The sequence below is a fragment of the Oncorhynchus gorbuscha genome, linkage group LG02 (assembly GCF_021184085.1).
Source record: "Oncorhynchus gorbuscha isolate QuinsamMale2020 ecotype Even-year linkage group LG02, OgorEven_v1.0, whole genome shotgun sequence".
Classification (NCBI taxonomy): domain Eukaryota; kingdom Metazoa; phylum Chordata; class Actinopteri; order Salmoniformes; family Salmonidae; genus Oncorhynchus; species Oncorhynchus gorbuscha.
The window spans coordinates 48,537,283-48,564,435 of NC_060174.1; the positions used below are offsets into that span (position 1 = coordinate 48,537,283).

General features: G+C 39.0%; 1 protein-coding gene across 16 annotated transcripts; it reads left to right on the forward strand.

Moving 5' to 3' along the window:
• The first annotated feature begins 2,858 nt into the window (after nt 1-2,858).
• LOC124003551 (paired box protein Pax-6-like) lies at nt 2,859-20,695 on the forward strand. Of its 16 annotated transcripts, XM_046311985.1 has the most exons (15): nt 4,333-4,687; nt 6,849-6,997; nt 9,656-9,733; nt 9,991-10,044; nt 10,961-10,984; nt 13,433-13,563; nt 13,873-13,914; nt 14,004-14,234; nt 14,548-14,713; nt 18,066-18,224; nt 18,541-18,623; nt 18,740-18,896; nt 19,147-19,259; nt 19,585-19,732; nt 19,860-20,695. In XM_046311985.1, the coding sequence occupies exons 4-15, from the start codon at nt 10,032-10,034 to the stop codon at nt 19,943-19,945; spliced, it is 1,353 nt and encodes a 450-aa protein (XP_046167941.1). In that variant the 5' UTR covers nt 4,333-4,687; nt 6,849-6,997; nt 9,656-9,733; nt 9,991-10,031; the 3' UTR covers nt 19,946-20,695. The 16 variants fall into 16 exon arrangements, with proteins under 16 accessions (XP_046167874.1, XP_046167941.1, XP_046167966.1 ...); XM_046311918.1 differs by lacking the exons at nt 4,333-4,687; nt 9,656-9,733 and adding an exon at nt 2,859-3,117; XM_046312010.1 differs by lacking the exon at nt 10,961-10,984.
• The last annotated feature ends 6,458 nt before the right edge of the window (nt 20,696-27,153 follow it).

The following is a 27,153-nucleotide window of genomic DNA, read 5'->3' on the forward strand; positions in this document are numbered from 1 at the left end:
AGGTAACTTTGATTTAAGGTTTGATCACACCTGTAGTGACTACTACTATCCATCACGCCCATTGTTGCTTATCCATAGTTCACTAAATATATCAATGTAATTACACCCACCACAATGTAGAAAAACAGAATGCTTGGACGTGATCCCAACGCTGCTACCAATGTAGCGGAAGAAAGTGTTGGCTGCAACAGGGTCTCTAACCAGTGACAAAGTGAGCTCTAACGGCTGTTTCCCCACATGTATTGACAAATTATTAAAATGTATCCCCATTCTCCAATCAAAGACCTTCATCAGTTCCACAAAAAAAAACAGACAAATACGTTTTTTTTACTCCAATCTGGCAACCCTCATAAAATCGGACACAGCACCAATATCCCAATGTATTAAGTGAAAACAAACATAGAAAACAGCATTGGCATTCATTTAAAAAAAAGTTAAAACACAACCCCACTATTATATATAAATAAATGTGGGATACAAAAAAGACGGTGTAGAACACCATTGTCCAAAATGCATTGCTCCATTAACTTTCAAAAGATTGTTCCTGAAGTTTGCCCCATAAAAATATATTTTCCTATGAATGGGATCACACGAAAATCTGTATTTTCCTACGAATCAAGTCGCACACGAATGTGTGTATTTTCACACGAATTAAAAACGCACGAAATCTGCTGAAATACTTTTTGTACATATTTGCACGAATTGAGTGTGAGATTGTGTTGGTCCTATAGCCTATGCCTTCACTAACTCCCCACTTTCGTGTCATGGAAATGACAAATATGTAACTTTTTCCCATAGAATTTGGTTCAATATTGTAGCTAGCCTATTGCATCAAAATCAATGTGAATGAAGAGTAGTTGGCAGGTGTCAATCTCAGTATTTCGCTTTCACCCACGTCTATTACAAGGGTCACAGAGTAAGACCAAATCCTTCTGTTGACCTTCTTCATGTTCTCTAGTGTAGAAAGCAGCTACATGGACGCTGGCGGGATGAACAGCAAAAACATGTCCATGAGTGTTATTAAGGGTTTTGTTGTAGGAATACCAACAACTGCATGTTCTGAGAATGTTTTTGTGCGCATAAAGAATCGTGTTGTCCTGTGAGAGAAGAGGGACAGTTTAATGATGGAGGGTATTTCTGCCGGGTGCGTTTTCAAACAGGCTACATTGTAGATCGAACTGAGCATTGTCACGTCGAGACAAAACCATTTCTAACCTACAGGACGTGCCTGTCGACTTTGAACAAATTGGGTCCAGTCACCCCGAGGCCCGAGGGAATGCAGTTAATGTTTCAGTCAAGGCTGGACGACGCGCAGAACAACAAATGAAACACAACATGTATTAGAATATTTCACAGAGAAGAGAAACATAGAAAAGGAACAAATAAACAAATGTCCTACAATTGGCCTTAAAATAACTATGAATTACTTTCTTTAGATTGTTATTTTTCCCAGACTAGTATTTCCTCAAGTAAATTGCTTGATATTTTATGATAAATGTCATAACTGAATGGTGGCATGTGCTATGTATGATCAACTCATGCAGACTGCACATTTCCAGTGTAGACTATTAGCTCAGGAGAGTTGATTGCCAGATTATCATTTTACAATTGATAGCCTGTCCTCGAAATGGACTCCCATGCTATATTGTATGCTACTTAAGCCTACAGCAATCTGATCAAAAAATAAGTTTTGCAAGTGCATAGGCCTATAAATTAGCCCTCCCAAACCACATGGGCAGACTTCTTGATGCACATCTAACCTAGGTCTATAATGAAGAAAATCCAAATTGAACACAATCATTTTCAAGTATACCTCATTCCATCAAAACATCCGACTGTTATTTCAGTTTTGTCATGAGGTAATCCTTTATCGACTCATAGCTGTAATGTGGTAACATGGTCAGTCCCTGGACTTTTACCACCAGCTTCGCTGCAAACAAATGCTTGGGGATGTAGGCCTCTTGTTATTGCTACCACCGATCGATCTGCATGGCTAGAATCAAGGCTAATAATAAATGTTGGCCTTTGTCTTTATTTTCTCAGTTTGAGTGAGCACGAGACTGGATCCCTGTAAATGTATGGTGCACTGCATGAGCAAATGTTTTCCCAAACTTTTTAATTAGATTTTTGACGGAAATATTTAGATTTTTTATTTTATTTTATTTTTTGAAACATTATTGTTATTATGTTAACATAATAATAATAATAACGATACAAAAAAGCATTATAATTATTATGATGATGATTAGTAGTAATAGTAGTAGGCCCAATAGTAGTATTAATAATATTCATATTATTATTCATATTATTATTATTAAAGTGGGTCGTTCGTGAATGAACGGCTCTTTTTGAACGGCTCTTTTTGGTGAATGTCAGGAACCGAATCACATCTGCGAAAGAGGCATTCATTTGCTCACTGATTTGCATATTGTTAGTACTGCCTTTTGAGCTCCAGACTACGATTAGGTCTATCTGTAGATAAATTATAAAAACGTTCTCAGAATATTTAAAAAAAGAGCCCTTTTCTCGTCCACACATATTTTTGCAATGTGTTCATTTTCTCTCTTTTTTTTGCAGACGACGAATAATTTGGTCACGTAAAAACGTATTTCAACTGACATGTCACGATCTGACATAATGGCAGGCATATTGTAAGCGTTACATTAGATATTTGATATTGTTCCATGGTTTTAAGGACAGCCTACATTTTTAAGCGAAACTGAACGAAGAGCCGTTTGGAGCCAAATTAACGGCTCTTTTAGCTTGTACGGAGACAAATGAGCCGCCTCACTGAAGAGACTCGGAATGCCCATCACTAATAAGTAGGTTTGGATATCTCCCGCTGCGATTTCCTAGTTAGTGGAGTGATAAGTGGTGTCCAAGGTGACGTGTAGCGGCACTACTGACAATAACTGCCAAGTTGTGGATGATATTAGTCGAAAGTTTGTGGTAGAAGCGACATGGTCATTTCATATTCTCCTCGACGTGGAAATAAATTCCAATTCACTAGGTTACAATGAAAACCATGGAGTCTAAACATCACAATCTATACATTATTATTTCTGTTTAATGATCAACACGGACTGGAAACGCAAGTGGATCTTTATTTTCTATCAGGTATGACTTTATACATCTTTCTCTGTCAACCAATACTCTTTATAGGCCTATGGCTTTCCAGGTGTGGTGGCTTGGATATATTGATCCTTGCTATTAAATAAAGCCGTTTACAAACACATTTCCCCGTGCTTAATTGCTCCCACTGAGCTCCGAGGAAGCATGTTTATTGAACCCGAGGTAAGTCTTCACGTGATGCTAGAGTACGGAAAGTTGTCCAAAAAGATTGCTTAATTAAACAGGCTATAGGACATAAGGGACGTAAACGTAACCTTTTATGGATTTAATGCAACTACCGTTTTTTATGCAAACATGATTAAGTGTTAATAATATAAATAATAGCAATTAATACAAATCATTTGTGTGTGTTATTAGGTTATATAGTTGATATAATCGTAGTATTTTCCTAGATAGGCTCTTGTAAATTAGTCAAATAATGTGAGTATAACAACACGGCAGTGAGTGCACACTGAAGCTTACCTCATGACTAAATTGAGAGCCACTTTCCACACCTCCCTAATTAGTGGCATTTATCGAGGAATATGTTAGTCCTGCTGTCAGGATTAACAAGTGTTTGAAGTAAAGAATCTGGCAATGAACCATGTCCTGAAAAATGACAAAATCTTTGGTTATACTTCAAATTCTGAATATGGGTCAGCATCCCAATAAATAAACACATATTGCCTGACCAGGTATAGCCATGGCAAACATTGTATTACCCCCCTCCTTCCACAAATGAGTTATTCATGGTTTTATTCCACAACTTTTATTCATTCAGCAGTAGATCATTTCTGTCAAGTATAGCTTAGATACAATTTATAATGTGTCACCGGTAATACTCTAAGATCAATTGCCATACTACTAGTTAGCTGTTGAATATAATATTCATGTTCATTATCTTACATTTCCCAGAACCGATCCACTCATTAACCTCAGGTAAATCAATGGGTATATCAACACACATTCGCTTTGGTTTATATTATATTTTAAAGTCTCTCTCTCTCTCTCTCTCTCTCTCTCTCTCTCTCTCTCTCTCTCTCTCTCTCTCTCTCTCTCTCTCTCTCTCTCTCTCTCTCTCTCTCTCTCTCTCCCCTTTCCTCCCTCCCCACTCTGTCACTGTGTTCCCAAGGATGACGTCAGCCGTATTGAGTGCGACCTCCCCTTATGATTTTTTTTTTTGTTCAAAACTTTTTAGGCGTTCGTCAAAGACCACTTTGCCCGAGGGAAAAGGAGCGACAAGATTACAGTCTTCTCCCATGGCTTGAGAGAGTACTTTCTGTTTATCCGAAAGGCATTAGGCTAATTGATAGTCTTCAACATAGCAATTGCAACTCGTGAATGTCGACTGAGTTGTTCCAATGAATGGATTTACATTGAGATTTTTGTATTTTTTTTTACACTTGTTGATTTCCACAAATTCAATCCGCAGTCAAGTAACAAGATAACTCAACCACAAGACAAGAACAAGGCGGATTACGTCTTTCCAAATAATTCAATTATCCATTGGTGCTATTGTTACAACAGGTTGATCTGGGATCTTCTCATTGCATTGAGTGAAGAGGAAGTAATTGGGGTTTGTACATTACAATATAGCAAACGTTGTTAGCAGTGCACTGCATGGTTCTTCAGTGGGTCTATGGACATGAAAGACGGCTTTTGTTGCAGCCAACTGCAGTTTCAGGGTAAACTTGTAACGATGCCTTTTCGTCCATAGATGTGCATCAAAGCAATTATAACGGTATTTTCAACATTCTTTGACATAGTCATGTTTTGCTTATTTGCATGCATAACATGTTTGACCTATGCGGTGCATGCTCGGAAAGATTCATGAAATATTCAAATAAAATACCCTTTTCAAACGCCCACCTTTTAACTATTAACAAATATTTTACTACACACAAACCTTCAAATCAATGCAACATTGAAAGAGTAGCCTATAATTCATGAAACCTACTGAAAGTAGCATCTTGCTCTGCTATCTATACACACCTGTTTTGATGGGCCAACTTCAGAAAACAAACGTTTCATTCAAATAAATGGACTATTTTTTCACAGTGTGTGCCAAAGTGTTTAGGCAACAATAAGAATTCACAGCAAGGATTTTAGAGGAGTGGAATGGAAGTTATGTGAAAGTATTAAACGAAGTTTCAGAACTTCACCACGGGCTAGAGATGACAGTGCATGACGGTCGCGGCAGCTCATTATCCCGCTCCCATTCATCCGCCCTTTCATTGCGATGCAAACTCTTTGGCAGAGTCGTTTGTCTCCGCATTGTACTTTAGTTGGGAATGCAATGGTTGTCAGGACTCTTATTCAGTTTCAAGATAGTTTATTGATGAGCTCTGACTTTTAGCACTTTTCACATTTCAAAGGAAGTCAAGTGTACGGCATCCACGACCACGACTTAATTTTATGGTCTGCGCGTTGCGACACTTTCACCCCTCTTTTAGTTTACCCCACCACGCCACAACCCCCCTCGTTTCTTATTCCACGACACGGAATCTGTTCCATTTGAACAAATGATTGGAACACCCCTCGCCGAGACTGGTTCTCCAATTGTAACCTAAAATGCAGGCAATGAGGGGTTGCTTTGGAGTGCCAGGCATTCTACAAATGTAGTTCGAGTGTGTGGTCATGACTGCAAAGACATTTGCTTATATTTACGTCCTGTGTTATCTATACTTTAGAAGCCTCGACGCTGCGTCCTGCCTATCATTTAATCCATAGAAAATTAAGAAAGATCATCAGCCTCGGTATTATATTTATTTAGTCGGTAGATATTGTTTGTCATTTAGGGGTAAACAACCAAATCTACAAGATGTGATGTCAGTCAACAGCAACACGTGCAGGTTTGCGCTTGCTTCAGTGACTGCACTCTGCCCTTTAGTCTGCTGCGTAAAGATTGTAGGCTATGCAAAGCTTTCAAAAGCTACCGCCTAATAAATCCCTTACTGGAATAATTCAGTAAGTGGAATCTTTCAATTCAGCCTTTAGATGTTTAAAATAAATCAACGTTAACGTATCACTCTATGCAAATGGTGAAAGCGGTGTTCTATTGGTTTTTTATCAGTGAATTATCAGTCTTAAACTATCAAAAAATGAAGATGGACTGCAAATGGTTCATGTTGATCCGTTTGAGGTCGGCACGCAGCATGTGTTCACTGCCCTTACGTCCATTTGCAACTTCAGGTTCATGGTTAGTGTAGGAAATATTGTATGCGTTCCACGATCGTGGAGCCCTGTGAGTTGCACTTGCCCTCCCTTGCCCTCATCCAATAGCATGTTTAAAGGATATATTCCGTGTATGTGTGTGCGTGTGTGTGTGTTAGAGAAGGATAAATTAATGTGCATGTGCAGAGTGATTAGTGGGTTTGAAAAGCAAGCTCTGGCTCTGCCCGGTTTCCCGCTCTGGCACCACGAAGTAGGAGGAAGTGTTTCGCTAGAAGATGATGACAGAGGTCAGGCACTGCTAATGGGCCACTGAAGAGGAGTGGAGGCGAGGCACAGACCAGGAACACATACATTAATACACTAGTACCATCACCAATCAGCATAGGTGCGCTACCCTCTCCCCCTCTCTCTCTCTCTCTCTCTCTCTCTCTCTCTCTCTCTCTCTCTCTCTCTCTCTCTCTCTCTCTCTCTCTCTCTCTCTCTCTCTCTCTCACGAGCGCACATTTTCAGTCTCGCGCAGTCCTGACATCCCATTTTATTGTCAATATCTGCTTCCTTCACAGGGATTTCAATCTCTATTCAAGATCACTTGGAAAATATATACAAGGACAATTATTCGAAGGGGCTATCCAGCGCTGTGGCTCCGTCTCTTTTGCGCTCAGACTTATCAACAAGGGCTTTGGCTGCAGTGTACACAGGATGCCTCAAAAAGGTAAACTCCGATTTCTTGGCACTTAGTACCTACATTTCAGACAGCACACATTTATTCACCCAACCATGCGTACCCCAACCAAGCTTACACATTACACGATTTTAGAGTGAAACATAAAATAAGGCTACGTGTTGAAAAGGCAAATTACAATTAAGTTAATAACTTGCAAGTTATTGTTGTAATTTAGAAAGAGAATCCGATTGGCTCAAGTTTTCAGTGATGGTTATGTCGGCTTTGATGAAGGAACATCGGCACACAGACTAGTGGCAGCCTAATTGTAACATTTCAGTCCGCCTCTTTCTTACTCTGGTATTGCGTGTATGCCGTCGTTGGTTGCGGATAGCTTAATGCTTATTTATAACAGGAAAGAGTAAAACGTCACGTTATGCCTGTAATCAGTCCAGAGAATGGGGACGCAATGATCCGATGAACAAGGGTGTCAAGTTGAATCATTACAGTCAGACTCACCCGGGCACCATCACAACAAAAATATGCTCTGTGAACTTTTTCCTAAAGTTCACAAACCCTAAACCTTTTCCATGTATTCAATTACAATTGAAATAGTCCTACTTACTCGACACAGATAGTAAAGTGGTTTTAACATTTGCAGGATATATAGGCCTATGTGAAAACAGTTCAGAAATCCACTCATAATAAATCGTACAAGATGAACCTTAGCCTGTAGCTATTTTTCCATCCAAAATAATGATGATGATTAGAATTAGTGCGTATTAGGCTACTTTTTACATTCTCTAGATAAAACAAGTAGAAGAAAATACAGACAATGATCAACATCAAAAACATTGTTTATATTACAGGTTCATTTTGATTGGGCTATTTATAACATTGGGATATGCATTACGCTTTTGACTCTTCCAGTACAATAGGCCAATTGCCTTATTCTAATTGAAACAAAAAAAATATGGTAGCTATTGGTCTAATGGTAGCTATGTAACATGTTATTGTTGCTATATGGAGTTGTTCTGCATATAAACGAAGGGAATAATATAGGCCTTACAAGTCTGAAGAAGCATGTTCAATTGAAATTCCAGTAGTTGTGGGTTAAAACGGGCAAAATACAGATGAGGCCCTTGTATTTTGCGGACTGCATCAAATAAATTATATAATTGTAGCTAGACCTGAACAAAAAGCAAATGATTGGGTTTTCATCATCTCATCTTAGTGTGAAGTAAAAATCAAATCAAATCCAAATCAAATGTATTTATACGGCCCTTCTTACATCAGCTGATATCTGATATCAAAGTGCTGTACAGAAACCCAGCCTAAAACCCCAAACAGCAAGCAATGCAGGTGTAGAGCACTAATAATTATATTTACAAGTAGGCTGCTTTCGGGTTAAGTTCATGCTTAAAACATTTGATTATTTTAGACATCAATATCAATATAAACTCAGAACCCTTCACTTTGCTTTTCCAACACTTTCCATTGCATCATTACATTTGAAAGCAATTAGCGTGAGAAAAATGCAAAGAACTCTTTGTAGCTACACCTATCTACTTATAAACATCTACAATGACTGAACCAATAGCGCATGTAATTATTATTATGATTTTTTAAAGGATTATTAATTGTGAATTGTAATAATGTCTTAGTTGAATTTACACAGTTTCTTTCGAGTATTCTCCATTCATAGGAATAACACGTGCTGCACAGCTTGGATGTATAGGCTATTTATTTGTGGATGTACAATGTAAATACACACAGTCCATCTCCTGTTTAAAAAGGAGTTGACAAAAAGGGAGAAAATCAAAGCTTGGACTATTTCCTTTAGTGGCCTCCTTTTCGGCAAATGTTTTGAATGGGCTCTTTTTTATGGCAATTGTCTTTTTCCAATTGAGCACCCGACTGAGCTGTTGAATATATTTTTTTTAAACCTTAACCAAACACCAGTAACATAATTATCTCCAGATATTTAGAACAATAAATTGCGTTTCTAATTTATAAAAATTAAATAAATAAAAAAAGCAGAGGGATACGGGCACCGGGTCACGGCAAGCAGCAGTGTAACTGTGGCGGTGTGAGGGGTTTGTTGTTGTGCTGGGTATGGCGGCAGTGGGAGGGGGTTGCTCCCTTCAGCTCTTTGTATTCCTGAGAGTTATTGGTACGGTTAGTACGAGGCTGGGTATATAGTTAGGGAGCCTCAGTTATACTCTCTGGGTTCTGGTGTAGAAGCAGAAAGGACGCCATTGTTGAAATTCTGCAGGCTTTGTTGGAGAGCCTTCACCCCCTTCCCGATTTCACTTTCCAGAGCACCCAACCGAGGTAGACGGCGTATGTCACTAGACGAATACATCTAAAGACATCTAAACGTATATTACTGAAGTTGTTAATTGTATGGAAAGGAGATGGACTGAAATGTTCATGGCCAATATAATAACAAGTAATATTAACATGAAGAGCCCTGAACAATGTTGCACCTCTTAATATGCACACTTATTCAGAATTCCTTAATTGTATTTCTTTATTAAATGTAGCCTACTCTCAATACACCTAAAATACAGTTAAAGCTGCTAATATTTAACATTTTCTCAAATTACTGCAATGCTATTCATCTCATGAAATGAGTTGGAAAATACGTCTGACTTTATAAAAACGAAAGCTAAGGTGTACTAATAAAATGTTTTGCTTTGTCCATAGGGAGAATATATTAACTAGTGAGAAGCAGATGAGAGAGTCTTTAAATTGTTTTAAGCGGACAGTCCACACTGTTTCCAGGCAAGTTTAAACACTGAATATATATATTCAAAAACCTATAGAACAACAGACGATATTATGCTCTCGTATTATAAAATATGAATGGATAATAGCCTAATGCATCCTGAGTCATTCATGAGTAATAATAGTGCCCGCCGTAATTTTCTAATTGCACCAAATCAATGTCTGCGATGTGTATGTCCCCTTTGCATTGTATTAGTCTATTATTATCAGCATGCCAATACTGATCATTGTCTTTCCTTTCCCATGACTAATAGAATACTATAACCGGGCCACGTGGGAATCTGGCGTTGCGTCCATGATGCAAAACAGTAAGTTGTGTTTTTTTTCTGAGTAACTTATACTTTGAGCTGGAAAGAGGCAGGTGGCACATGACATTTATGCTGAAAGATGTTGGTTTGCATGTTTGTGTAGAATAAGGCCACTGCTCTTGGGCTTGTTTACATTTTATGAATTAGAAACGATTCTCATATTTTGTTCCACACAGTGGTCATTCTGTCATTGGACTTTGACTAGTATGCTTCCACTAACCTGTACGTGTAAGAACTCAAATAGAGCCCAACATCTGCAACTGTACTATCATATCAGAGAAGGGGCTAGCAGGAAGTAAAGGCCTAGATTAATTTATTGGCCAATTGCACAACTTCCAATGCAGTTGTTTTGACACACACACACACACACACACACACACACACACACACACACACACACACACACACACACACACACACACACACACACACACACACACACACACACACACACACACACACACACACACACACACACACACACACACACACACACACACACACACACACACACACACACACACACACACACACACACACACACACACACACACACACAGGAAGAAGGAAAGGTTATTCTTGATATGATAAAATAGCATTTCAGAAACGCCTGTTGGGGTATGCCAATTCACGTTGTTCATTATATGCACTAACGGACATTGCATTCATCTCATGGAGAATGTGTCATGTTTATGAAGAGGTTATCCCTTCTATATTACGACAGTGTGGGCTACAATTGTATGCTTTGATGAGACGTTGAGTTGTTGTTATTTTTTCCTAATGCATTGGACCTTATAAACGTTAGAGCAGATTTTACATATTTGAGATGTTATTCAGTAATTCATAATGAATCATGTTGTGTGGTTGGTAGAGTGACAATAAAATACATATATTTTCTTTCTTAATGCTGGACAAGAGGTGTATGACATCTGTAACGAAGGTGTGTGGAATAGCTTACCTCTCATTCTCTTAACTGAACGACACGTTTGTGCTGCAGTGTGCTTTCATATCTATGCCAATACATTATATTGCCTTGGCTTTTATCCTTGAACCTCATGTATATTCCCATGTCAGGCCTAAAATGTATTACGTTATAGACGTAGGATCAGATGGAAGATGTGACGCTCTACACTTGAAAGACCTCCAACCAAACAAGGCATTTGAATCTAGGTCAGTTTATAAGTAGGCCATATGAAATAATTGAGCAGTGAGGTGAAGTCCCATATTCCCTCTCACATTTGAAAAAGAAAAGTGAGGCCTTCAAATAAACGCAATAAACTGCACGAGTTTTTTCTTTGCTCATTCATTTTATTCGAGATTTTTTTTCTAAAGACCAGACATATCGTGTCTGTTCCTCACCTTTTAAATTAGCCTACTGGCTACCAACATATTAGGCCTAGGCTATATATTAGCCCGTAATCAAGATTGTATAGGCGTATGCCATTATTCATGTCTTGTTACATATTTTAATGTGATGGTGATGTTATATGGGGTGGTCTTTTGAGCGAAATGCTGAGCAGATATGATTCCGGTGAGGCCTTTAGTTTGTCTGAAGGTCGCGGCTGGCTCTGCAGGCTTTGTGCTAATAACTCCTGGGTGTATATGAAACTGAGCGTCCAAATTGACGCCATATGTTTTCCTATTAATTGACTTGCAATAGAATACAAGGCGCATAATCATTGCCACCCGGCGAGATCGACAGCACTTACCGTTGGGAATTGTATAATGATAAAGAATTAGGCCTAACCTTTCTAGTGAAACTTTTATATTATTATCTCTGTGTGGCAGTGATCAAGTGGATTTATTTGAGCACTATACGGGAGGCGTGTTCAAATCCAATAAATCTTCAATATGCTTTTCCCTGCTGACCTATCAAATGCACAAACACAATTGATTTAATCTAATCCTGGAATTAACCTAAAAAAATGACATAGCGATGGATTTTCTCTTACAGCAGTCTACCCCTAAGCAAATAGCCTATATTTCCACCCTGATTTTGGCTAGAATTTGTGACTTTAGCCCTAATGGCAGTAGACAACAAATTCACAAACACATGTAGCCTAATGTTCTATTTGTAAGGCCTAATATAATATTTTAATTGATGTAGGGCCTACCTATTTTTAATTCGTATTTGAAAACAGTAACAAAACAGATATAAAACAAGGGAGTCTAAAGTCTCCAGCAGACTCATACAAACAGTGTAAATATAGGCTGTGTTGTTGTTTTTTGCTTGAAAAAAAAGAATGTCACTTTTTATATATTAAGAGCGACGCGCGCTCCCATTCTCGTGCCCGCGCACAGCCCCCTGGCTACCATAAAATGAAGCTTCCCTTGAAGGGTAAATGAGTAGGGTCCAATTTAGTCTGAGTGATATCCAAATGCAGACAGCTAGGGTCGTTTTATCATGCTACTATTTGTCGTGATGATGCGATTTTCAAAAGCAGAGCAGTGTCATAAAGTGACATGCCTGCCACAAGTGCTCCAACTGATCTTTTCAATTAGCCTTCCATGCATGATCCAGGGCGACTTCCGCCTATTTCTAGAAATTAAGCTCAAACTTGACGTGCAGCTAGCTTTATTTTAAAGACAAATGTCAGCCAGGCTCATCATATTTTCCCACTCTTCTATATTTGGAGCTTATTTATTGCTAAGGAGCCTGTGCTCTTAGAGTCAATTTAACGTGAGGCTTCGAAGGGAAGGGAGCGGAGAACTAGAGCAGACGTAGGCGACTACAGGGAGGCTCCTTTTCCGTTTCACTTCAGGTTTGGTCTGGTTTTCTGGGCTATCCTAAGCTGGATATTGTTAATTGACTCGCATGAAAGTACTTGTTTACACGAGCGTTTGTGATGTTTTGGCTAGTGTAACAAACATCAAGTTGATAGACATAGGATTAGGTGATGATTTGTTTGAAGTGTTGACATTATACTGTAATTACTACTTTATAATGCTGTGCAGCAAATAGCACTTCGCTATTTGAGCTAAAGCTTTGCAAAGATGCGCAAATCTCGGCTCAGTGGGCTAGATACGTTTTGGTCCAGCTCATACAACACCGCTGAGGCTAATCAATGTTCTGCATGTGTGATTAGAACAATACTGTAGAAAATAATGATATTGCGTGCATATCCGGAAAGCATTTCAAACATATGACAAATGAACAATGGCAATAATTACACACTATGCAAAGTCCAGGGTGATTTATTCTATGTTTGGTGCTGAACGTTCCGTTTAGTTTAGTCTCTTGTTTCGGCTTGATAACTTTTATTTGTGCATAGTTAACCACTAAACCGCTAGCATCGGAGACATCTGTAGTGAAGTGCCTAGCAGTTTTTAATCACAGCTCTTGATTCGTGGCTTAACTAAAGAGAGTGCAACCCCTGTCTCTGCCCAGGTCACAGCGGAGTGAATCAGCTTGGCGGAGTGTTCGTCAACGGCAGACCCCTGCCCGACTCAACCAGACAGAAAATAGTCGAGCTTGCTCACAGTGGCGCGCGGCCGTGCGATATATCCAGGATTCTGCAGGTGATAACACTGGGTTCTTCTCTCCGTCTGCATAGTAAAACGCTTTAGAATAACATTTGCCTTGTGTGATTTGTATTTGGAACATACAACTAAATGCACAACCAAATATTGTTATTTCAAATCGTTTTAAGTTGCAGTTTTGATTTTGGATGGTGAATTACGAATTGTGGTTTGTGGTGATGCCAGGATATGTTAGGACACAACCTGCACACATATCCATCCAAAGTAGAGATCCACTATCAGATGCATTTCAACAAAGTGCAAGTAAAATCACCGTATACCATTCAAGGTATATTTCTTGTGTTATAGACCCATGGTGATGCAAAAGTCCAAGTGCTGGACAATGAAAACGTAAGCGTAACAATGTTTGTAGTATACACATATATTACACATTAGTCTTGAATAATGTATGTGATTTGTGTCTATTGTTTTCTATTTAGGTGTCAAACGGCTGTGTGAGTAAGATTCTGGGCAGATACTATGAAACTGGCTCCATCAGACCAAGGGCGATCGGGGGTAGCAAACCAAGAGTAGCAACTCCCGAGGTGGTCGGAAAAATTGCCATATACAAGAGGGAGTGCCCGTCAATCTTCGCGTGGGAAATTCGTGACAGACTGCTTTCAGAGGGGGTCTGCACAAACGATAATATACCCAGTGTAAGTTCATTGAGTGTAAGTTACTACTCATACCATTTTATACTCATTAAAAATGAACTGAGTTAAATTACAATGAACAACTGACCTTAATATTGGTTATGATTATGCACCTGTTTCAGAACAATTACGCATTGCGATTGACGACATACATTTAGTTGATATTTTGTTTATTTCCCATTTTGATACCGAGTTTCTTACCCAAATACATATTTTGAATGTGATGGTATGCATGCAATTATGTGACAGATCACTTTTACAAGCCAATGTTCCGTCACAACCAAGGGAAACGCGTTTAATTAATGTGAAGCATTTTGGGTTTGTCTTTCAGGTGTCATCGATAAACAGAGTACTGCGCAACCTGGCTAGCGAAAAGCAACAGATGGGCGCAGATGGCATGTATGAGAAGTTGAGAATGCTGAACGGTCAGACTGGGACGTGGGGAACCCGGCCGGGCTGGTACCCCGGAACCTCAGTGCCAGGACAGCCCAACACAGGTAGGAAAATCAAGGTTTTTTAAAATGATTATTGTTGTCGTTGTTGTCGTATATCATCATATCAGGCCTAATATTACCATCATTATTATTATTACTAAAAAATTAACAAAATAATATTTCCTTTTTATTTTATTGTTACAACCTTATTAGGCTACATTATTGAAAGTAGCAGGGGAATATACTTTTTTGTGGAAAATCTTAGAGGATATCAAAGTTCAGCTGATGTTGTTTGTCCCTAATGCATCGGCTTTATTAGTCTTATTTGACCAATGCATGGAACTGAAATTCATCTGCTGTTAAATAGGCCTGTGCCATGCCCCGAAAATGATTCAAAGATTAGGCTACTTGGTATGATTCGACTCAATTATTAACTTGCAAATTCTCGGTATGTTTTTCGACAGTTTTATTTTTTACAATAAGGTTGTCATTTCACAATTTAGTCTGTACGATTTAGTCTGAACGATTGATGCATTTCTAGGCCCATACTCTAGGCCTATTTCTGGAGGAGTTCGTCAATGAGTCCATATTTTCCCCATCCAAACTGCTTTAAGAGGAACAAATGTGAAGCAGTGTGCGGTAGGCCTATCTGTACAAAGGATGTTTCTGTCACACTCAAGAATTTGTTATGGGAACAGTTCTGTCGCTATGTAATTGCTCATTAGAGAACGTTTTGTTTCTCATTAAGGCGACATGAATAAGCGTCTAGTTTGAGGAGACAGCTGTAGAAATGTTCCACGGGAGACCCATGGACACGATATGGCACCACTTGCCAATTAGACACGTCAGTTTTAAGAGAACTAAAACAATAAAGGATGGACACTATTGAAATACAAATAACAGTTTTTTTTGTCGTTTATAATATCTGCGTTTCTTTGTTGTTGTTAACTACACCTGTCTCGAATGAGGAATCCCCAACAAATAAATACATTAAGTTGAAAGGTGACCAAGTGCCAATAGTAACACATATTTTTTTATAGAAATTATTATTATTATTAAGTATTATTATTATTTATTTATTTTTTTGTGGGGGGTTAGAGCGTTAGGCCTGTAACCGAAAGTTTGCTGGATCGAATCCCAGAGCTGACAAGGTAAAAATCCGTCGTTCTGCCCCTGAGCAAGGCAATTAACCCACTGTTGCCCGTTCGGCCGTCATTGTAAATAAGAATTTGTTCTTAACTGAATTACCTAGTTAAATAAAGGTGAAATAAAAATTAAGTATAATAGTATCATAATTCTCTAATTATAGACTATCAAGGCTGTTATATAATAATAGCGATGATAAGAAGTGCTTCTGCTGTTGTTGTTTGTACTTTGAATGTATCTCTGTTATCCTGTCTATTCAAAATATTCCCAAAATGTTTGTGTGAACACCTCAGCCAGCTATACCAACATCGTATGTTCACTTATGTTCTGCCATAAGTGTCTATACTTCCATGGAGTGCGATTTCAGGGAAATTAAGAATCCATTACTCCGGAAGCATACGGCAGGGTGAGGTCTCAGAGGGGGAGAAATATGGTCTCAATCTGATAAACGCCACGCAACAGTGAATAAAATAGTGGATTCATCGGAGTGACAGGGCCCAAAGAGAGACAACTCTTTCATAAGGAGAGGGTGAAAGCTCTCGCTTGCGATTTCGTGTTTTTAGAGATCAACGTGACAGTTTTTCTTATCTTTTTTTCTTTATAGAGGGCTAAAGCTGTCTATGGGTTTTAGACACTTTCTCTTTCAGGGGGTCCCAGAATGTTTTTAGTTTCTATTGCTGAAAGATGCCGCAGTTGGTTCTCTATCTTTTGGCTTGTTTTACGCCTGACTGATTGCGACACATGATACTAAGGAATGGTTTTATTTCCCAGCGCCTTTTATTAATGAAAACAAATCCCAAAATCTAGCGACAGTTGGTCTGACTGAGGGATAATAGAACGCACATTCACTCTTTTTTTTTTGTTGACGGATTAGCTCCAAAACCATAGCGCACCGGTCACTGATAATCTTTCTTTTTGGACACAACAGGGACATTTAAAGGGGATAACTTTAATCTTCGCGTATGTTTATAATAATGTAATAAAACACCTTGTTCTGAATAATGCATTTGGTTTTGAGACAACACATCTGTCAGACAAGCATCGGCATAACTTCGGAGCAGAGTGAACAAAGCTACCCACATATGATGATGGGTCTCTGCTAATATATAGTCGTTCAAACATATCCGCACCTATATTATTGAGCATACCAATACGGCTTAAGAATAGGTATACTGAGCAACCTGCCCGTGCATGTAGAAAAAACAAACACGAACTGTGAAATGGTAATCAGTCACACAATAAACTGCCAAAGCAGATGTATCTAGGCCTACATAAATAGGTATAACGTTTGCTACGTAGGCATAATGTCATGGATCAAAAGTATGCTGAATAAAGTGTCTAACAACGCCACTGACTGAGGCCCCTCAACTCACAGTTGGTTTCTCTGTCGCCTTTATGTAACAAACACTGTCTGAGCATAGAGATGTCTAAATTCAATGTGTGCATTTTTTTCTTTCTCTTTTTCCATGGCCTAAAGAAGCCATAAATCTGAACTGGCGTTCAACAGGGCATCCTAGGAGACAGTGATTAATGATAGCAGTGCATAAGGGTTAACATACTGAGCTGAGAAGTCTGTTGACTGGAATCCTCCATACAATGAGGGGCACTGCGAGCCTCGAGAGAATCCGTTTGTGGCCTCCAATTGTGTCCTCAAAATTCTACCCATGAAAGTTTGCCAACCCCTTCACAGAACATTAATTTAATAGTTCCCCTTACTCTCCTGGTATCGTGTGGTCGTGAAAAACGTGTTTAATTCAAGTGTTGTGGTTTATTTCAACGGGTGTACAAACGCCCATGTGGACATTTTAAAAAGGAAAGTTTGGATTTTAAAGCATTTCCTGGAATCTAAATAGGTTCTACCATGTTGTCTTATATTTCATCACGAGAAGTATTGCTACATGGTCATTAAAGATCTAAGCCAAAAATAATTATTTCCCACAACATTCTATCGCCATTTTCTATAGGCTGATGTAACTAATAATATCTGGTCAAAATAACACAATAAATTGTCAATACCAGTCAATATCATTTGGAAGAAGCAGAGAACGCAACAAGTCTCAACATTTCATATATTATAAAATATTGTTTTAGGCACAGGCGGGTTTTGGGCATATCCTCACAGGCCTCATTAAACTCTATGCGACGCAAAAGAAACTCCAATGCAAGAAAATGAAATAATTGCGCTAACAATAGGTGCACCTCTTGCTATGCATGAAAGCTGAACAAAGAGTGATAGTTTGAATTGATTGATTTATTATTTATTTTTCAGATGGTTGCCCACCGTCAGACGGCGGAGGTGAGAACACTAACTCAATAAGTTCGAATGGAGAAGACTCGGATGAGACCCAAATGAGACTTCAGCTGAAAAGAAAATTGCAAAGGAACCGCACTTCGTTCACACAAGAACAGATAGAAGCCCTTGAGAAAGGTAAATTATACCGCCACTGTCACATGTTCTCGTCCAACTGTCGGCCAAAGTAATCTCATTAATGAGCTGGTGGTACTAAATTAGTATATTTTAAGCATAATTAAGGCATCAAGACTGACTCATAACTAGGCCTATTCATTTGGAACATTACCACAGATTGCTGTTTTCATTGGCGTACTTTGAACGGTTTCACTGCAAATTAGATTTTTTTTCCCCCACAACTGTAATAGTCTGAATGCTTTTGTAGGCATATTTGATGTATATCACATTTGATTACTTCCATTCTAGTTCTAAATCATGTATTTATTTTTTTCAGAGTTTGAAAGAACTCACTATCCAGATGTTTTCGCAAGGGAAAGACTTGCTGCAAAAATTGACCTCCCAGAGGCCAGAATACAGGTTCAGTGACCTCTCCTTCTGCCTATTAACATCACCTTGGATTTAGGGACATTGTAATCACATTCAAAGAAGTGACCCGTCCAACACTCACCATTGAAACATGAATGTGGTTTCAGGTGTGGTTTTCAAATAGAAGGGCAAAGTGGAGGAGAGAGGAGAAACTCCGGAATCAAAGGCGGCAAGCCAGTAACTCCTCCAGTCACATCCCGATCAGCAGCAGTTTCAGCACCAGTGTCTACCAGCCCATCCCGCAGCCCACGACACCAGGTTGGAGTCAGTGATCTTTATCTTTAACAAAACGTCTTATTACATCATGTGCATTCCACCTTCATCTATTCTTGTAGGATCCATGTATGGGATTTTTAGAACTGTAGCCTAATCAGCATGTAAAACAAAAATGTGTACAAATGTGGGTGATAGGAGTGCCACTCAATCCATTCTATGTTCCTGCAAATCAATGTTGCAAATGGCAATCAGGTGCTGACTGGTCTCTAAAATAAATGTATATATCCTACCCCTGCAGTATCGTTCTCATCAGGATCCATGTTGGGAAGACCAGACACAGCCCTTACAAACACATACAGTGCCCTGCCACCTATGCCAAGCTTCACCATGGCCAACAACCTGCCTATGCAAGTAAGTACATCACCGTCAGATCCAATAATAAATGTAGCATTTTTGGTGTTTTTTTCTAATGACTTTGCATTGCATCCAAGTTATTTACCACAATAAATGTAAACCTATACAAAATACACATACACGTCACAAGTGAATGCTAAGAACTGGCAATGCTGTAGTAAATACTATGTTGAATTTGTAAACTAAATATGATAGTGCATTATTTACGTTCCCATGGCTTAGTGTGGCCCATCCCTTCGTTGTTGGGACCATAGATATGAGATGCTGCTAGGTGACAGGTGAATCTGACTGTCATGTGTGCTGTTCACCCCCCCCCCCCCAGGCTCCTGTGCCCAGCCAGACCTCCTACTCCTGCATGCTGCCCACCAGTCCATCAGTCAACGGGCGGAGCTACGACACGTACACCCCTCCTCATATGCAGGCACATATGAACAGCCAGTCAATGGCAGGCTCAGGAGGCAACTCAACAGGTAAGCAGAGAAACGGGGTCAAGGCAAAATAAACAAACATCCAAGACATTATGAATCACCATTTGCAAAAATGAGTAGGCATACATGGTGCCTGAACTGATCTACCGCTCTGTGTTTGTTGTGTCAGGTCTCATCTCTCCTGGAGTATCTGTTCCTGTCCAAGTGCCAGGCAGTGAAGCAGACATGTCCCAGTACTGGCCCAGGCTACAGTAGAGACACGACTACCGTCAACGTGTGACTCCTCGGATATTGTCTTGAATCGAAGAGGCTGTCCAGCAGTATTTAATTACAGACAAGAGAAAATAGACTCTAAAAGACACTATTTTGTACTGGGATTGTGCCAGTCTCTATCATTCTTTGGAGGCAAAGACTTGAAAAAGAAAAAAAGAGAAAGGACTTCTGTAAAGTGCCCGGTGTAACATCCTTAATGGGGGGGGGGGGGATATCTCTGTTCTCCGTTTCCAACTTATGTCATTTTTGGTGTATTTGTATATGGCCAGTTGTATGTCATAATGAAAATACAACACCGTGGATGGACTGTGAAACTGAGTTGTTCCTTGCTTCTGCTGAAAAGAAGATCATTTGTGAAAAATTTTCTGCCATTAATAGTTTTTGTCAACGTATATCAAGAAGCTCTCCCGGTCTGTGTACAGAATGTGGACTCTGGTGAAACAAGTTTGTATCATTCAAAGGCAGAGCTGGACCAGCAGGTACCAGCTGGGTACGAGAAGCCCATTTCTCTGTTCTTTTCTTTTCCAAAGCTTTCTGGCAGAATCATTGTAAATGGAAAGCATTAACCGCTAAAAAAAGAGGTGAAAAAAAAACAATTGGTAGCTAAAAACTGTAGATTGTGTCTTCGATATAATTCAGTTTGTTATGTCGAAATGTAAGTATTGGTCTTCCCTAGCAGTCTCCCGGACACAATTTCTATAATAAAGTTAATTTCATTTATATTTCTCTGAATATTCTATGTGTGTTTTATACACATCTTCAAGTAATTTCATTCAATTGGGTACAAGTTCTTTGTTATAGTTGTAGTTAAGAGTTTTACTTTATTCTGTCCCACTAAAACCTTTCACTGCAACAATGCATAGTAGCGCAGGGCCTTAAAGCCTTTTGAGGTTTGCATCTATACATGTCTGAATTAACCATTCCTGATTGTACAAACAGACCAAAGCCTTTTTATATAATTTATGACGCAACCTCCATTTCCTTTTGTAGTCTTCTGTTGCCAATTTTGTAAATATTTTGTTGACAGAGTTTTAAATGTTAGTTTATCAGCTGGTCTTTAACTTATGAGCGAAAACCAGACATGTCCTTATAGCGGGTTGACCAGACCTTTGCTTGTCAGCGCTTTAATTTGTCTGACATGAGAGGATCCTGAAAAGTTACTTTTCTCAAAAAGTTTTGCTCCAAGACCCCCACAAGCTTCATGAGAGTCGCCTGAAGTCGGTGACACTGACGTACCAACTCCAAACAGGTCTTCTCACAAAATCGCCTGTCTAGTCTGAACGGTTTGAGTTAGAATCTATTAGGACCCCACTACCGAAAGCTGAGATTCACACAAACACGGAAATGTTGTGCTCCGTGACCCACACATGCCCATTGCTGGGTGGTGAAAATGAACATAAGTGAATGAGGGGTAGAATGTGCCAAAAACAAAGGGGTAAATATGGGTCTAAAAATAGCTAAATGATCCATGGTATGACCATCTGAAGCTTAGTAGAACATCCCCCCAAGGCTTAGGCTCAAGAGGGTTAGCTAGTAATAAAACATTTATTAAAAAGATAGGTGTCCAAATTATTGGCACCCCTGTTTTGAATATTCCGGCACCCTTCCCTTGCGAGGATAATGGCACTGAGCCTTTTAAAATATATATTTTATGAGATTGAAGAACATATTGGGAGGGATCTTAGACCATTCCTCCACACATAATCTTTCCAGATCCTTGATATCCTTCTTTCTGTGATTATGGACTGCCCTCTTCAATTCAAACCACAGGTTTTCAATGGGGTTCAAGTCCGGAGACTGAGATGGCCGTTGCAAAATGCTGATTTTGTGTTCAATTAAGCATTTCTTTGTGGATTTTGATGTGTGCTTGGCGTTATTGTCCTGCTGGGTGATCAATCCACTTGCGGCCAAGTTTCAAACTCCTGGCAAAGCCAACCAGGTTTCTGGCTAAAATGTTTTGGTACTTGGTAAAGTTCATGATGCCGTTGACCTAACAAAGGCCCCAGGACTAGTGGAAGCAATACATAACAACAATGATCCACCACCATATTTTACAGTAGGTATGAGGTTCTTTTCTGCATATGCATCCTTCTTTCAATGCCAAACCCACCACTGGTGTGCGTGGCCAAAGAGCTCGATGTCATCTGACCATTGCACTGGTTCGAATCCAAGTGTCAATGCCATTTAGCAAACTAAAGGCGGAGTTTACACTTGTTGGTTTCACTCAATCAAACCTTTTTTCTGGCAACCATTTTAAAGAGTCTCATTGTAGATTTTGAGACTTGTTGACCTGAAGATGCGACCAAGTTCTGTATTTCTACAACTTTGGCCCATGGATTTGTCTTTGCTTCCCTTACCATCTTCCTCACTGTGAGTGGAGACAAGATACATTTGCGTTCAATACCGGGCAAGTTTGCCACTGTTCCAGTGGTTTTTAATCTTCTTAAATGTTGCCCTAATAGTGGTAAGTGGTATATATATATATATATATATATATATATATATATATATATATATATATATATATATATATTATTTTGGGGTATTTTTGGTACCCATTGCCTGGTACTCATTTCCTGATTTATGAAGGTCAACAACCATTTGTCTCTTTTCCTTTGTGAGTTCTCTGCCATTTCCCATGGTGATGGAGGACAAGGGGATTTTACATGTGTAAAGCCATAAACTGAGCTTAACTTAAAATAATGAACGTATTAATGCAGATTACATTTTGTTTGATTTTATTTGTAATAATCTTTAGGGGTGGCAATAAATTTGACACATCTTTTTGAGAGAAAAAAAAATTGTATTACTTGTTAAATAAAATATATTTCTCTGAACTATTGTATTAGTATTAAAAGAAGATCATTTCCCCAATTATTTTTAGCATACAATACGCTGAGCATTTGTATTATTTATTTATACGGTCTTGTTTTGCTCATCTTTATCAAGAGTGCCAATCATTTTGGAGGTGACTGTAGCAATTTAAGAGTTTATTTCCAAAAAGCTATATACACCAATTTTTCACATTTGTGTTTTTTTCATCAAAATTGACTGCTTATAGGTACCTTCATGTGTGTAAATGTTAGTGTTCTCAGATTTTTAATTAATAGATTTTAGATGTGTATGAAAATGATTTTTTTTTTTGCAAAACACTATATGTACATTGTTTAGCTGGAATGGAATGTTCAAATCCTGTATATTTGACTGTGATATGTGGTTGTCTCACCTAGCTATCTTAAGATGAATGCACAAACTTTAAGTCGCTCTGGATAAGAGCATCTGCTAAATTACTAACATGTCAAATGTAAATGTTTTACATACAGATCTCATACTACTTACTGTATTGAATTATAATTTGTATTTTTTTGATATTGATGTCACAAATGTATCATTTGTACATTGATTTATTAAACATGTACGTATGTGTTACATTTGACTGTGTAAAAAACCAAGCAGTACTACTTATTTCTCTGAGTGTAACCAGGTTTCCATCCAAACTTTTTATGCGATAAAAATTGTCACGACAGGCCTGATGGAAACAGCTAATTTGTTGGTAAACCTTCCAAATGTCGACAAAGCAAAATACGCTAGACAAGATGATATCTTTAACCATCACGCTAAAGTATACTTGCAGTCATGCAGTGATACGTTGTGTGGTCCTCCCACTACAACTCAGGAAAGCATGCAATTTATTAGGCTACAAATGACATAAATGACGCTGAACTGAAAGTGCACATAATGAGCTTGATGCTCTTTTCCAATAGCTATTGAGGGTCTTATTCTGGTGACACGACGATCAATTTTTGGCTGCCGTTTGACAAATAAAAATAATCTTGCTCTCATGGTTATAACAATCTGATCCTGTAGATAGCATATCTACACAACTGTTGAGAGCGCACGTGCCAAGACAAGAGCCGGCACATTCACTATACAATGCAAAACAAAAAAAAACAAAAAATCTGTCAAAACCAACAATAGAGTTGACAATGGATGGAAAACCATTTAACTTGTATTTTTTATTCGGTACATGGGAATTTAACAGCAAAAGTTATTTTTTTATATGCACTACATCATCCCCGCAGCCTTTTATCTGAAACAAGTCTATTTGTTGGATACATCTTTGGTGGGAAGATGCAGATTTTGGAATATTTGCATGAAGATCTGGCGCTAATTCGATGGAAACCTAGCTTGTGAGTCGGATATAAGGCATTTTTCATTTATATTATTTGTGTCTCTGAAATGAAACCATCAAGTGATAGATTTGAAACAAACACATCTGTCACTGAATCATGCCATGATTAGATAGTGAAAAAACACACCAATCTCTTTCATAATCTCTAATAACAATAAAAGCTCATTTACAAACATTTTTTGTAATGAAACTTCAATTGTTATTCTCCTGCAAGGCTTCAGGCCATGTCAGCATGCTACCTGGCCTCAAACCTCAGTTCTGATGCTGTACAGAAGGATGGTCTGCCATTGGTGTCTAACCTATCAGAAACATTGCACTTCACCCATTTGAATGGTTGAGTTAGTTCAGTCTCTGCTGAAGAATCTCTTATGTAGTGTTCTATGTAGAGCAAACCTGTGGACACAGAGGGGCTAATGTGTCACCGATCGTGGTGCTACTGGACACTGACACCTGACATTTGTAAAAGTGAGTCAATTTGGGGTCATGAAGAATAGAGACTGTTCCTTTGTGCTGTCTGATATATGAGGCAGGGCAGAGTGGAGAGGAGACCCTAAAGGGACACAGGTAACGCTCGGAAGCACAATGTCAACGGATTCTTTTGGATTTTTTTACCATAGCAAGTGACATCGACGACACTAAACTGGATCCAGTGAGAGAGACATCAACACACATCAACAGCCATCATTATAGAAACAACACCGCTGGGAACATTCCATGTTAGATGATCATGTTCACTTTCTGAGTAACAGAACAAAAACTACTGCGATTTCCTAAGGCAGTTGGTGGTGGCGGTCAAATGATGCTTAAATTATTAGTATTATTAGTCAATTCTGATTGACAGCACTGGCATAATAATTATAATGCCATGTATTAGTATGTCATCAACAGTGGACCCGTGGACAAGTGACAACCAGCTGGAATGAGTCAAAGGTGTGAAACAATGGGCAACGCTGATCCCCCTCCTATCAACATGATAATAGTCTCACACCCACTAGACTTACATTGGTAGACTCTACGTTTGTAGAGCCCACAATGTGACACGTGTCACCTAGCCGTGCGTGTGATTCGGTCAGGTTTGGCTCTGTCAGGACAGGAGCAATGTTTCTGCTCAATGGAACGCGGAGCTGTAAGAATTCTCTGACGACATGCATGTTGAGCCGGGTAGCACGGCCATCACAAAATATCTGATCTGATTCGTTCCCGTGCTTTTTGTTGTTGTTGGCGAACAAGTCACCTGAAATAAGGCCTTTTCTTAATGCCCCGAATGGGTTTGTTTTTGTGCAGGTCAAAACCTCATAGAACTAACCCAAGATTTGGACGATGTGTTAGAAGTGTTTCTGTAGCTCCACTGCTGTACTCTTGCAGAGAGCCATATTGATCGCGAGAGCATGGTATGGGAGTGAGGGGGTGTAGTTGGAAAGACTGATTAGCATGGTAGCAGAAGTGGTTCAAGAGAGTAGGCTGAGGTAATACAGGTGCGTCTTGCTTTTGGCTAAATAATGCCTATGGGCCTTTGACCTGTTGGATTCTGCCAAATTGAGTTTTCTGCTCATATGACTAACTGCACATGACAAGTTTGGAGGCAATGTATCTAGAGAAAAGGGGGAAGATAGTGGAAGAGGGAGAGAGAGAGAGAGTGAGAGGAAAAGAGAGAAGAAAAGAGAAAGACAGTTTGTCATGGATTTAAATATGACAGGACATGATTATGCTCGGCGATGTCGACCACTGCAGAAGTGCTCACTGAAATACAGAGCCTTCAGAAAGTATTCACACCCCTTGAATTTTCCACATTTTGTTGTGTTACAGCCTGAATTTAGAATTTATTAAATTGAGATGTTTTATCACTCGCGTATCCACAATACCCCATAATGTCAAAGTGGAATTAGGTATTTCAAAATGTTTACCAATTTTTTATATATTTTTTTTAAAGCTGAAATGCCTTGAGTCAATAAGTATTCAATCCTTTTGTTATGGCAAGACTAAATAAGTTCAGCAGAAAACAATGTGCTTAATAAGTCACATAATAAGATGCATGGACAATAGTGTTTAACATGATTTTTGAATGACTACCCCCTATCTGTACCCCACACATACAATTATCTGTAAGGTCCCACAGCCGAGCAGTGAATTTAAAACAGAGATTCAACCACAAAGACCAGGGAGTTTTTCCAATGACTCGCAAATAAGGGCACCTATTGGTAGATGGGTAAAAAAAAGCAGACATTGAATATCTCTTTGAGCATGGGGAAGTTATGAATTACACTTTGGATGTGGTATCAATGCACCCAGTCACTACAACGATACAGGCGTCTTTTCTAACTCAGTTGACGGTGAGGACGAAAACCGCTCAGGGATTTCATAATGAGGCCAATGGCGACTTTAAAACAGTAAGAGTTTAATGGCTGTGATAGGAGAAATGTGAGGATGGATCAACAACATTATAGTTACTCCACATAACTAACTTAATTGACAGAGTAAAAAGAAGGAAGCCTGTATAGAATAAAAATATTCCAAAACATGCATTCTGTTTGCAGTAAGGCACTAAAGGAAAACTGCAAAAAAAGAAAATAAATTAACTTTATGTCCTGAATACAAACCGTTGTGTTTTGGGCAAATCCCACACAACACATCAATGAGTACCACTCTTCATATTTTCAAGCATGGTGGTGGCTGCAACATGTTATGGGTATGCTTGTCATTGGCAAGAGGAAGAGGAAAACCTGGTTCAGTCTCCTTTCCAAATTACATTGGGAGACAAATGAACCTTTCAGCAGGACAATAACCCAAAACACAAGGCCAAATATACACTGGAGTTGCTAACCAAGATGACATTGAATGTTCCTGAGTGACCTAGTTAGAGTTTGACTTAAATCGTCTTGAAAATCTTTGGCAAGAATTGAAAAGGGCTGTCTAGCAATGATCAACAACCAACTTGAAGAATGTTGTACCACCAGGTGTGCAAAGCTCTTAGAGACTTACCCAGAAAGACTCACAGCTG

Excerpts from the sequence above, each read along its gene's own strand:
- LOC124003551 (XM_046311918.1), top strand. Across the intron at positions 18,225-18,540 it reads GATAGAAGCCCTTGAGAAAG|AGTTTGAAAGAACTCACTAT; the intron begins GTAAATTATACC and ends TATTTTTTTCAG. Across the intron at positions 19,260-19,584 it reads CCAACAACCTGCCTATGCAA|GCTCCTGTGCCCAGCCAGAC; the intron begins GTAAGTACATCA and ends CCCCCCCCCCAG.